Source organism: Scomber scombrus, chromosome 2 (genome assembly GCF_963691925.1).
Source record: "Scomber scombrus chromosome 2, fScoSco1.1, whole genome shotgun sequence".
Taxonomy (NCBI): domain Eukaryota; kingdom Metazoa; phylum Chordata; class Actinopteri; order Scombriformes; family Scombridae; genus Scomber; species Scomber scombrus.
This window is the reverse complement of record NC_084971.1, coordinates 32099695-32112393: the sequence shown is the minus strand read 5'-3', so window position 1 is coordinate 32112393 and position 12699 is coordinate 32099695. Positions and strand designations below refer to the sequence as shown.

The window sequence follows — 12699 nt, the reverse complement described above, 5'->3', positions numbered from 1 at the left end:
TGAAGTGCAGTCGCTCCCCCGTCTAAACTCCTGACCTGAGAAAACCAGGTTCCTGATGGATTTTACTTTTTTTTTTACGCCAGCACATGTTTGTTTCCAGACTGTTAACGGGGCAATGATCTAGTTTCACTTCATTGACTAAAAAAAAAATGTCATTCTTACTGAGGAATCGCTGCTTTGTTCTCCGGACTGCACATTCCTGATTAGTTAGAGGCTAAAACAAAACATCTCTGCATCTGCACAAATGTAACTTTTATATTCTCAACTGATGCCACATTTAGTCTTGCTTTGATAGTACTTCTTTTAACCCTTACATACCGTTTTGACATCTGGAAAAACTCCCCAAATGTCTTTTACTCTTTTGTAAAGATGCTACAGATTTAAGTCCATTGAAGCTGTTCTGGGTTAAATTATCTCTGTATGTATTGACATGTGTTTTAGTGAAATAAATAGTTCATAGTTTTAATAAGATAGTAGTTATGAGGATTTCTTTTTATGATGTAGCAGTGAAGACTGATGGCTCTAATGGTTATACAATAAACCCCACAGCTCCATAAAGTTCTGCTCATTTTACCTTTACATAAAATAACATTTAACCACCAAAAAGAGATGCAAAAATGACTATAAGAGACAAAATACCCTATAAACTACCAAAACCAGACATAAAAATGACTAAAAAGAGACATAAATTGAATAAAGAAACCTTAAAAATACCAAAAATAAACATACAAATGACTAAAAGACACTTAAATTGCATAAAGAGACCTAAAAACTACAAACATCAGACCAAAAATGACTAAAAAGAGACTTCAATTGACAAAAAAACCCTTAAAACTACCAAAAAGAAACATAAAAATGACTAAAAAGAGACACAAATTGACTAAAGAAACCTAAAACTACCAAAAAAGAGACATAAAAATGACTAAAAACACCCTACAGTTAGTTTGAGTGACAGCTGCCATCTAGTTACCGTAGCAACCATGAGATGGAATGACTAAAGAGACTCCAAACTACCAAAAAGAGACATTTCCATCATTATTGCTATGTTATATTTTCATGTCTGAGGTAAAATAGGACATGATATTGTGTGATAGGAGATGTTTAGTGTTGTAAAAGCTAATAAATACACTCTCTCTGCTCTCTGAGACATTAATCAAAGGTTTAATCACATTTATTGATCAGTCAGATCGACTATTGATGCTTTCAATGGCTCAACATTTGGTATAGACACTTTTTTATGAGGGGAACAAACTGTGAAGGTAGAATATGAACAGTATGTAAAGGTTAATAAGTGCAGCTCAGTACTTATGAACCTGTTCAGTTCATAAAGCAACACTTCTCATTGAGTCGTTGCCTCAGGCCGACGTCGATGTCAGCTGTGAGAGTTTGTATCGTTTAAATCACTTTAAGTAGTTTGCATACTGCGCGTGTCAGAAAAACCATTTACAATCCTCCTCTGATACTCGCCTCAGTTTACTCGACTCTGGTGTGCATGTTTGACTCACGTGCGCCTTTACGAGCTTTTTAAAGTAAACTGTCAGGATTACTCAGCCTGTTGTTTAAATAAAGGTTTGTATCAGACCTTTTAATGGAGAAGTCTCGTGCGTTACTCTAAAGGTTATGCAGCCAATGAGCATGAATTGGTAAAGCTTTTTGGTCATTTCATTAGAGCCTCCGTGCTTTATTGTTGTTCAGTGTCGCTGTAAATAGATATAGAGACTTTTAGTGCTACACTCAGTTTTTTTAAAATTGGTAATTAATAAAATCAGACTAATTGGAGCTTTCTAGATTAAGAGCAAAGATTATCACGCTGAAGTCAACGCTTCGTTTTCTCCGGTCTCTGAGATCCTCACACCGGCTGTTGCTCTGCTCTCTGTCGCTTCATGTCTTTTAACGATCAGCTGAAATGAAAAACGGCTGCTGCCTGTTTTTGTCTCTCGTTGCTGCTGCTGCTGCTGTGAGCGCGCGCGGTAAAGTGATCCGCCTCAGCAGAGAGAGAAGAGAACGCGCTCCTCAGCCGCGTGCAACTTTACTACCAAGCCAAACGATGATAACAGAGTCACACTTAACTAAAGGCTGGTTTAATTAGGCTAGTTAAATTGTGTCATATCTTAATAAATACATGTAATCTCAGTGAGTTAAATGAGCTGAAAGGGAAACATGAGAGTTTGTGGGATATTTCCAGAGCTCTCGCTGGTACCTGAGTCACTATTTCTGTCTGGAGGCCTTCAGATATTTCTGGCACGGTGTCCTCTTCATGTGATATGAGAAGAAGGGAGGAGGATTCCCCTCTTTCCACCACATACGCTCATCTGGAGCCACGTTAACGCACAACAGAAACATTTCTTTCTTTACATCACAGGCGTGCAGCACATGTGGTGGATCACTGACCAACTCACTGGTGTCTGAGACCAATCAGACGTGTCGATACTTCAGAGTTGAACTTATAACTTGATATTTGTGTTTTTAAATCGTGGTTCATCACTGACAACACATGAGACTGATATTGACTGACGTTTTTATTAAAAAGTCTGTCATGTCATTGCAGCCAAAACAGTTTTTAAAACAAATAATTTAAGGTATACTTTTATTATCATTTCATATAAGAGAGCAAAGTATAAATCAACAGCTAGTGTAATGATACCAAACTATTTCCTGGATATTTAACAACATCATTTATTTTATTTTGTAATTATTTAGCTGTTAACCCTTCCATACTGTTCATATTCTGACTCATATTTCATAAAAACCCCATCAGTCATCAATAAATGTTTGATTAATCTTATCAAAAAGAAAAAAAGAGAACAGTATGTGAGTGTTAAAGGACACTTTGACTTCCGTCTATCAACCAGGAAGGATTAGATTGGAGCTTTAAAATATGATTAAATGTTATTTAAATCAAATTCATTTTATTTGCGTCACATCTTGTTGCAAAGTGATGGCAGATAAAAAGATTAAAAAAATGATAAAAGACTTAAACACAGCATGTTGAGCAAATACAATCACGTCATACAGTTTAATGCACGTACATATTACAGTCCCAGTTTCCTTTAAGGAAGTTCCTGGGTAAAATTTAGGAGGCGGGAACTTTACAGAGTCGGACCCTGATAGGACCCACTGGACTCTGGAGGTGACGTAATCATTCTGCAATAGTTTCAATCGTCACGTAATCGTCGTGCAACAGTTTTGACCGTGACGTCACCATGGCAACGCACCAAAAGCACAACAACTAAACAAAGAAAACAATAACGAGGAGGTCAACATACGTCTTCTTGTCCATCTCCATCTGCCACTGCTACTCTTCTTCTGCTCGGTTTTAAAAATGCTGCTTATTTTGGCGTTTCCTGTTGACATCACATCCCGCTTTGAGTATTACCCAATCAGCACAGAGTACATAACCCCGAGGCAGGGACTCGTTTAGCCCCCGTTAAAGTCCCGGGAGATTGTCCTTCAGGGTTGGTTCCTGCTCTGGAGACATGCACCAACGGTCACGGCACCGTAAAATTACCACAAAGTTCCTGCAGTGGAAACGGCCCTAATAAATTACATATTCTACTTTAGAGTCTCCTTATAATTATAATATGCATGAAGTAAGATGATGTAACTACAACCTCCAAACTGTGAACTCAAAGGAGCTCAAAGCAAAATGAAATAGATACTGTTCCTGATTTTTGACACATATTATAATATATTTCTGTTTAAACTTAATAAAGGGTGAACCAGTTGATGGAAGTGTTTACTGTCCTCGTAAATTAATAGGACGGCTGTTTCTCTCCTTCAAACTGACAGTTTTAGTGCTGATTAGTCGGATAATTGATGCCACATTACTCATCTTTCTCTCTCTCTATAAAAAAACACAACCAGGTCTTTTGTTTTGATGAGATTTGCTGATAGATATTTGGCAGTAAGAGAAATAAATCCTTTAAAATATCACTTTCACACATATTATCTGTCTGAGTCTGAGTGCTGTGTGTGCTGGGTTCACCATACGCTCGTTATTTTAGTGACTGAGTTTGAGAAAGAGTTTGATACCGTTTGAACAGACAACAAACACATGGCTGAAACATCTGTGCCAGCTTCCAATTAAACTTGACAGTTAAACCGTTAAACCCGTTTAAAGACGAGTGAATGAAACTCCAGAGTAAATAAATTCCCTCACTCACTCAACGTCTCTCTCTCTCTCTGAGCTCAGATCGTCCAATCACGAGCTGCCACAAGATCATCTGTGCTGTGTTTGTTTTGCATAGGAAATGTGTCTGTCAGTGCACAAACACACACACACACACACACACACATACACACACACACACACACACACACATACACGATCCGCCTTTCCATGTCACACACTGGGACTCATCTCTTAAACTAAAGTGTAATAACAATAAATGTGCATGTTTTGGTGTCTCTGCAGATGGAGCGGGAGAAGAGGATATGGACATTCAGAACGGAGACGCTGAACCTTCAGACAGGAGAAAAGACCAAGATTTATCACAGGTAAATCACAGATATATAAACTGGAGAAGTTTGCATTAACTGTGCTAATTATTATTGTAAGTGTGTGTGTGTGTGAAAATAAGTGGGTTACTTTAAAAATAAAACATACAAGCAAAGTAAACTCATGGGATACAGTGTTTGCTTTCTTCAGTTACACATACTCAGGTAGATTTATGACATTGTAACAAAGTATAAAGCAAATATCATGAATGGCTCTAAAATCTCTGGTAACGTTTCCTCTTGACACAAAAAGTCTTCAGCTTCATTAGTGAAAATGTTCAGTCTGTCAGTCAAGAAGAAGAAGAAGAAGCAGTGACTCCGAGCTCTACTGAAATAAATATGCATTCTGTTAGTTACCTGTGTGTGTGTGTGTGTGTGTGTGTGTGTGTGTGTGTGTGTGTGTGTGTGTGTGGTGTGTGTGTGTGTGTGTGTGTGTGTGTGTGTGTGTGTGTGTGTGTGTGTGACTCTGTACGGAGCAGGCCATGCTGAGTGGTGAGGAGGATGGTGTGGATGACGAGAAGAAGACAAGACGGAGAGCAGAGAGGAGGAGAGCCAAAAGGAAAGTGAGTAAAAAAAAACTTGACTAACACGTCAATATATCCACAATAAAATCTATAAATAAAACCACCATGAAAACAAAATAATATGATACAAATACAACAAACTGGAGAAAAGACTTCAAAATAGAAATGCACTTTTAGGGCCTGATTTACTAAGATCCCAAATAAAGGTACTAAATTGCCGTGCACAGTGCAATAGATTGCACATTTAGTTATTGTGCGTTTTGCAGGTGATCTACTAGAATAACTGTGTAAATGAAAAACAGGTGCAACAGGTGCAGACAGAGCAGGTATTTAAATGAGGGTTTTGTGTCTTAATGGAGAGTTTGGACAAGCAGAAAGCTGCAAGCTGCAAAATGAAATGTGATCAGGTTCTAGTGGAAGAGGTTAACTAATATGTTGAGTTATAACAAAAAACTAATATTACCAGAGAAACCGACATATGGGAGAGTATTAGAGACAAAGTCGATGCTGTTAGTAAAACCACAAATATTCCAAAAATATTAACACAGGTGGAAAAATTCCGTCCTGTGCATATTCTGTCATTGTGTCTCCGTCTCCTCGTCTCCATAGTAAACAGCCGGTTAATACCTGTCCTTCAAACTTATTATTTATAGACGCAGGTTAGCATCAGAAATAATACCTTCAGGTTTTGGTAAATCACAATGCATGTGCTAAATAACATATTTGCATTTTCTCCTCCCTGTATTTTGCACACTGGGGTTGAAACGCCTCATATTACATTCATTATGGTAAACTACTAATATTACATTCATTATGGTAAACTACTGATATTACATTCATTACGGTAAACTACTAATATTACATTAATTACGGTAAACTACTAATATTACATTCATTACGGTAAACTATTAATATTTACATTCATTACGGTAAACTACTGATATTACATTCATTACGGTAAACTACTAATATTACATTTCATTACGGTAAACTATTAATATTACATTCATTACGGTAAACTACTAATATTACATTTATTACGGTAAACTATTAATATTACAGTCATTATGGTAAACTGCTAATATTACATTCATTACGGTAAACTACTAATATTACATTCATTACGGTAAACTGCTAATATTACATTCATTACGGTAAAACTACTAATATTACATTCATTACGGTAAACTATTAATTACGGTAAACTACTAATATTACATTCATTACGGTAAACTACTAATATTACATTCATTACGGTAAACTACTAATATTACATTCATTATGGTAAACGTACTAAATGAACAGCGCGTACTATCTTGCACATTTGAAAGACGCAAACCTCAGTGCGCTGCGTTAGTAGATCAGCTTGCATATTTTTTTGCGGGTTGATGTCAAGTTTGCACACGTTTCTACCCACCGACACGCTACCTTAGTAAATCAGAACCCAAAGTGTCTTTATATTGTCACACAGCAGGTAAGAGTATGTTTTAATTTAATTCCTAGCCTCGAAGTGTGCAGTATGTTAAGTTATGATTTATCTGCTAGTTGTTCACATCTTTTATATTTTAGGAAATTGGTGTAAAGTCCTAAATAACGTACAGTCCATTTAAAATATGTGCAACACTTCAGTAGAATGACATCATACACTAACTTTATCCCAACATCAATGACATCATCAATGACCATCATTACTCTGCATTTCATCTCCTGTAAACTAAACATGTGTCGTCCATGTTGCTCGTGTCTTTATTGCTGTTCTTATGATTCCTCCGCTAATTAAAAAAAAAAAAACCCAAACACGTCATCTACATCTCACACAACAACAACAACAACAACACCACATGTGTTTCCACGCCCGTGTTTATTCATGTCACCTGTTACACCGTCTGTCATCACACTGTCTCACAGCTGCTACTGGATTGTTTTTCTCTTTCCACCGCACCCATCGCTTCATAACTGGTTCTTCTTTTTATGCTCACACCTGACTGCACCTTATATCTGTTGTTTGTTTTCATACATTCATGCATTCATATACATTCATGCATTCATATATCTGTGCCATCCCACATCCACCGTGTCCATGCTCTCCTTCCAGAGACAGAAAGAACGCAAGAAACAGGAGAAAGAGGAGAAGATGGAGGATTTATCAGAGCAGGTGAGGCATCATGTTCTATACTCAGTATTTATTTCTCCCTTTTCTTTACGGTTTAAATAAAACATATAATATATATATAATCTTTATGTGCATTCATGTGGATATTTACACATACACTTAGATGTGCAGGCTTGCTCATATAAATTGTTGCAAGTTTAAAGCTTCCCTCTGAAATTTAAGCACAATAAAATGTGAGGAGCCCTTTGGGAGCCGTGATTCATCTCTGGCATTCCTCTCTCTCTCTCTCTCTGTCTCTCTCTCTCTCTCTCTCTGTCTCTCTCTCTCTCTCTCTCTCTCTCTCTCTCTCTCTCTCTCTCTCTCTCTCTCTCTCTCTCTCTCTCTGTCTCTCTCTCTCTGTCTCTCTCTCTCTCTCTGTCTCTCTCTCTCTCTCTCTCCTCTCTCTCTCTCTCTCTCTGTCTCTCTGTCTCTCTGTCTCTCTCTCTCTCTGTCTCTCTCTCTCTGTCTCTCTCTCTCTCTCTCTCTGTCTCCTCTCTCTCTCTCTCTCTCTCTCTCTGTCTCTCTCTCTCTCTCTCTCTCTCTCTCTCTCTGTCTCTCTCTCTCTCTGTCTCTTTCTCTCTGTCTCTCTCTCTCTCTCTGTCTCTCTGTCTCTCTCTGTCTCTCTCTGTCTCTCTCTCTCTCTCTCTCTGTCTCTCTCTGTCTCTCTCTCTCTGTCTCTCTCTGTCTCTCTCTCTGTCTCTCTCTCTCTCTCTGTCTCTCTCTGTCTCTCTCTCTGTCTCTCTCTCTCTCTCTGTCTCTCTCTCTCTCTGTCTCTCTCTGTCTCTCTCTCTCTCTTCTCTCTCTCTCTCTCTCTCTATCTCTCCTATTTATCTCTGTTTCTGTTTCTTCTTTCTCTGTTTATCTCTCTTTGTCTCTCTCTCCTATGTATCTCTCTTTCTCTTTCTCTCTCTCTCTCTCTGTCTCTCTTTCTGTGTGTGTGTGTGTGTGTTGTGTGTGTGTGTGTGTGTGTGTGTGTGTGTGGGCGAGGTTTTTTTTTAAAGTGGTTGGCTGATTGAGTAGAAGATGTATGTGATGGCTGTTAGTTGTGTCTGTTTTATTAAAGGATTTCAAAAGTCTCTCTCTCTCCCTCTCTCTCTGTCTCTCTCTCTCTCTCTCTCTCTCTCTCTCTCTCGCTCCCTGTTTCCTGTCGGCCTCTTTGCCATCTACTTACAAAATAAGGCAAAAATGCCCAAAACATGATATAAAATATAAATAATTCATATGTGAGTCAGAGCTTGTTCTCACTAACTTCCTTTTACAGTAGAAAAGTTAAAGCAGGTACCTGACATCAGTATTTTGTACTTCTACAACTTTCTGCCATAAGCTGAAAGTGCATTAAAACCAGTTGGATTGATTTATACCACAATATCTGTGTGTGTTTTATCACACTACAAACTAAATACAGGCTCTCATCTCTGTGTTGATTAGTTGGAATAAAGCATATAATTCTGCTCAGTCCACTTTAAGCAACTTCCTTTGCCATTATCTGCACATTCTTTTGCCGTGTTATAAGATACAACGTATTCATCTTAATAACAAAGAGGTTAGTTGTGACTTCCTTGCTTTTTCAAGTCGAGGTCAAAAGTGATTTTTAAAAAAAAAACTTGTAACAAGGGAGAGGAAGTGCTTGGAGCCGTGTCGGAGAGTGACAGCGAGGAGGAAATGAAAGTGGAGGAGGAATGGACTGCGGTTCGGCCCAAGAACAAATGCAGCCCCGAATCGGTCCCTGCCTTCATCGCCACGGAGAACAAGAGCAACAACCAGCCGCCCATCAGGACCACAGAGGAGGTGAGTTGAAGCCACGCCTGCAGAACAGAGTCTATCCTTCCCCTCAAACTAAGATATCTAGAGATGTAGTGTGAAGGTTGGCCTCTCTGCTAACTCACTGTAAAGTTGGACGTGTACTTTTAGTACTTTGAAATTGACTCAAGCACATAATGTTCTGCAGATGTTGACACACAAATAGATCTCAAGAGAGTCCACCTGTGTTTGCTGGCAGTGCCGTGTAACAGCAGTGCAACATATGCTTACATTAGGAGTAGACTCAAACACAAAATCACCCCAATGGTCTTAAAAGGTCTTAAAGGAAGTAAGTGCTTATTAAATTTCATTAGTTCTTATTAAGTAGTTTTTTATTGTATATTTATTTTACGTTTGCTTCTCCGTACTTAAAGTAGGAAACACTTTAGCACTTGGGAATTAGGTGCTAAATTATTTAATAAGACATTTTTTTAGTGCAGACTCAGACTCTAAAAGGCCCGTTTGATCCAAGACTGGAGAAAATCAAGTCAGTGTGCAAAGAGGGAGGACGGCAGAAATGCACAAACACGCGTTAACCCTTTTTTTTTTTTTAAAGGTTTGTGTATGTTTGTGCTGCCAAGTTATAAACAGACCAGCAAGACTACAGCTGAGGTTTGTTGGTGTCTGATCACAAACAGAAGTCATGGAAAAAAGTGAATATCAACCTGCTGCTGGTAATAGAGAGCTGTAGGGTTCCTCCTCTGGGGAACAAAACTCATTTATATCAATCAATCAATCAATCAATCCCACTTTATTTGTATAGTACTTTTCATACATCACAGTGTGAACAAACAAACAAAGGAACTCATTAAAAACAGGAAACGCTATCATAACTCTCCAGAATCTGCAATGAGGAAACACCAGAGGTAGGATACAATTTAAAAATAACTCAATAAATAAATAAAACAAAGAGCTAATAAAAATATATTAAAGGAAAGAATAAAGTCACTATAGAATAAAGTGAGTAAAACTGGAGATGTTAAGAGTAAAAGAGTAAAAGTAAAGAAGTTAAACAGACATAAAAAGGTTGGTTATGAGGAAGAAACGATAAAATAGAATAAACAGAATAATCCAAGTAGTATTACAGTCTGGACCCTCAGAGCGACGTTATCATGCTTAGATCCAAATCACTTGAACTTTCAAGTTTATTGAACATCTTACCTTGTTTAATTTATTATGTATTAGTCTATTTATCAGAGCACAATAATTAACATCAATATGATAAACATGTTCATATTTGATTATGTAGGGAAAGAAGGAAGGACGGAGAAAAGAAGGAAGGAAAGAAGGACAGAGGAAAGAAGGAAGGAAAGAAGGACAGAGGAAAGGAGGAAGGGAAGGGAAAGAAGGACGGAGGGAAGGAAAGAAGGAAGGAAGGGAAAGAAGGAAGGAAGGAAAGGAAGAAAGGAAGGAAAGGAAGGAAGGACAGAGAAAAGAAGGAAGGAAAGAAGGACAGAGGAAAGGAAGAAGGAAAGGAAGGAAGGAGGGAAGGAAAGAAGGAAGGAAGGGAGGAAGAAAGGAAGGAAAGGAAGGAAGGACAGAGAAAAGAAGGAAGGGAAAGAAGGAAGGAAGGGAGGAAGGAAAGGAAGGAAGGACGGAGAAAAGAAGGAAGGAAAGGAGGACAGAGGAAAGAAGGAAGGGAGGAAGGAAAGGAGGAAAGAAGGAAGGAAAGAAGGAAGGAAGGGAGGAAGAAAGGAAGGAAAGGAAGGAAGGACAGAGAAAAGAAGGAAGGGAAAAAAGGAAGGAAGGGAGGAAGGAAAGGAAGGAAGGACGGAGAAAAGAAGGAAGGAAAGGAGGACAGAGGAAAGAAGGAAGGGAGGAAGGAAAGGAGGAAGGAAGGAAGGAAAGAAGGAGGGAGGGAGGAAGAAAGAACAGAAGGAAGGAAGAAAAGGGGATGGAGGGAGGAAAAAAAGGTAGGGAGGAAAGAGAGAGAGAGAGGAAGGAAAGAAAGAGAGAAGGAGGAATGACAGACGGAAGGAAGGAAGGGAGGAAAGAAGGAATTATTATTTTTCTTCACTGTCAATTTGAAGTTTAACCCATTGTTTACATTGTTTGTTTACATTTGAGAGCTTTAAAAACACCATATACACATTTATTTTTAGCCGGACTTTTCGTATAATGTGAACCACAGTAAACAAATAATACTTTTTTAAAATTTGTGTGCAGCTGTTTCACATTTTTATATATGCAAATGTACAAATTTGACTTGTTTTTATTAAACACATTTGAAAAAAATCATCATATTCGATCAAATGTTCTCCTGGGTCATAAAATAGTGATTGAGAATGTATTTTAATCAAACATGTATTAATGACTTATGGTGAATTTATGAATGTGAATTGATTTAGAGACTAATTATAGGTCAGAATATGAACAGTATGTAAACGGTTAAAGCAAATGTATTGAAATTTTCGCCACAACAAAAAGTGTGTGTGCTTGTTTTCATCAACTTTCTTTTACAGTAGAATAAGTTAAAGCTGGTATTCATCCAACATGCTCTGGATGAACACCAGTTTATCGTAGGACTATGAGATGTGCGCTGCAGTGACGCAAATACACATTATAAGTATCAGTCTCAGTCTCAAGTGTCACATTTTTCACATACTGTCAGTTTGTGCTGTTGTAAGATATCGCTCTGGGTTATTTAAGGTTATACAGTAACATACCTGAACCAAACGGGGGGTTAAAACAATCATAATAACAAGCTGGTCAGACACAGAGTAGCTAGACGAGCTCGTTGTTTTACATTTTTGTGTTATTTCGTGGCATCTCAGGAGCCGGAGTGGGATGTCAGCAGTGCCTTTGTGGCCAACGCTGCCAGTCACATCAAAGTGAAAGGCCTGAAGACCCGAGCGCTGCAGATCTCCAGAGAGAACAAGGAGAACGAGGTCAGGAGCAGCCAGGTACACACACACACATACACACACACACACACACACACACACACACACACACACACACACACACACACACACACACACACACACACACACACACACTCACACTGCTGTTAAATCCATGATTGTAGCCATGATTACAGCCTCCTAAAGGTTTTTTACCCTCCTGTTGTCCTCGAGTCAAGGAAGGAAGGGAGGAAGAAGGAAGGAAAGGAGGAAGGAAGGGAGGAAGAAGGAAGGAAAGGAGGGAGGGAGGAAGGAAGGAAGGGAGGGAGGAAGGAAGGGAGGAAGGAATAATGAAGGAAAGGAGGGAAGGAAGGACGGAGTAAAGGAGGAAGGAAGGTAGGAGGGAGGGAGGAAAAAAAGAATGAGGGAGGCAGGTAGAAAGGAAAAGAGGAAGGGAGGAAGGTAGGGGGGGAGGAAATAAAGAGAGAAGGAGGGAGGGAGGAAGGAAAGGAAGGAAAGAAGGAGGGAGATAGGAAGGAAGGACAGAAGGAAGGAAGAAAAGGGGATGGAGGAAGGAAAGAAGGAAGGGAGGAAAGAGAGAGGAAGGAAAGAAAGAGAAAAGGAGGGAGGAAAGAAGGAACAGTTAAAACAGACGGGGTCAATTTGACCCGGGAGGACGACACGCAGGTTAAACAATGGAAATGATCAAGCATGATTTAATTTAGTTGTATGTTGATGTGGTTAACAGTTAGCATCACTTATACTGCAGTAATCAGACAGCGTGGTTTTGTTTACAGGTGGAGAACAATGAAGAGATGACGAGGAGGGGAGAGTCTCTGGCAGGTGAATCTATTCAGAAGCTCCTTTTATCAGCAGTGCACAA

General features: G+C 38.9%; 1 protein-coding gene across 1 annotated transcript in view; it reads left to right on the top strand.

The window, feature by feature from the left end:
- The window catches only part of LOC133996826 (hsp70-Hsp90 organising protein-like), a 35554-nt gene that overhangs the window by 15168 nt on the left and 7687 nt on the right, over positions 1–12699 (top strand). The window contains exons 2-7 of the mRNA XM_062436394.1: positions 4415–4497; positions 4977–5060; positions 7117–7176; positions 8788–8961; positions 11748–11876; positions 12614–12659. Coding sequence (XP_062292378.1) covers positions 4415–4497; positions 4977–5060; positions 7117–7176; positions 8788–8961; positions 11748–11876; positions 12614–12659 — 576 coding nt within the window. The remainder of the gene's footprint in view (positions 1–4414; positions 4498–4976; positions 5061–7116; positions 7177–8787; positions 8962–11747; positions 11877–12613; positions 12660–12699) is intronic.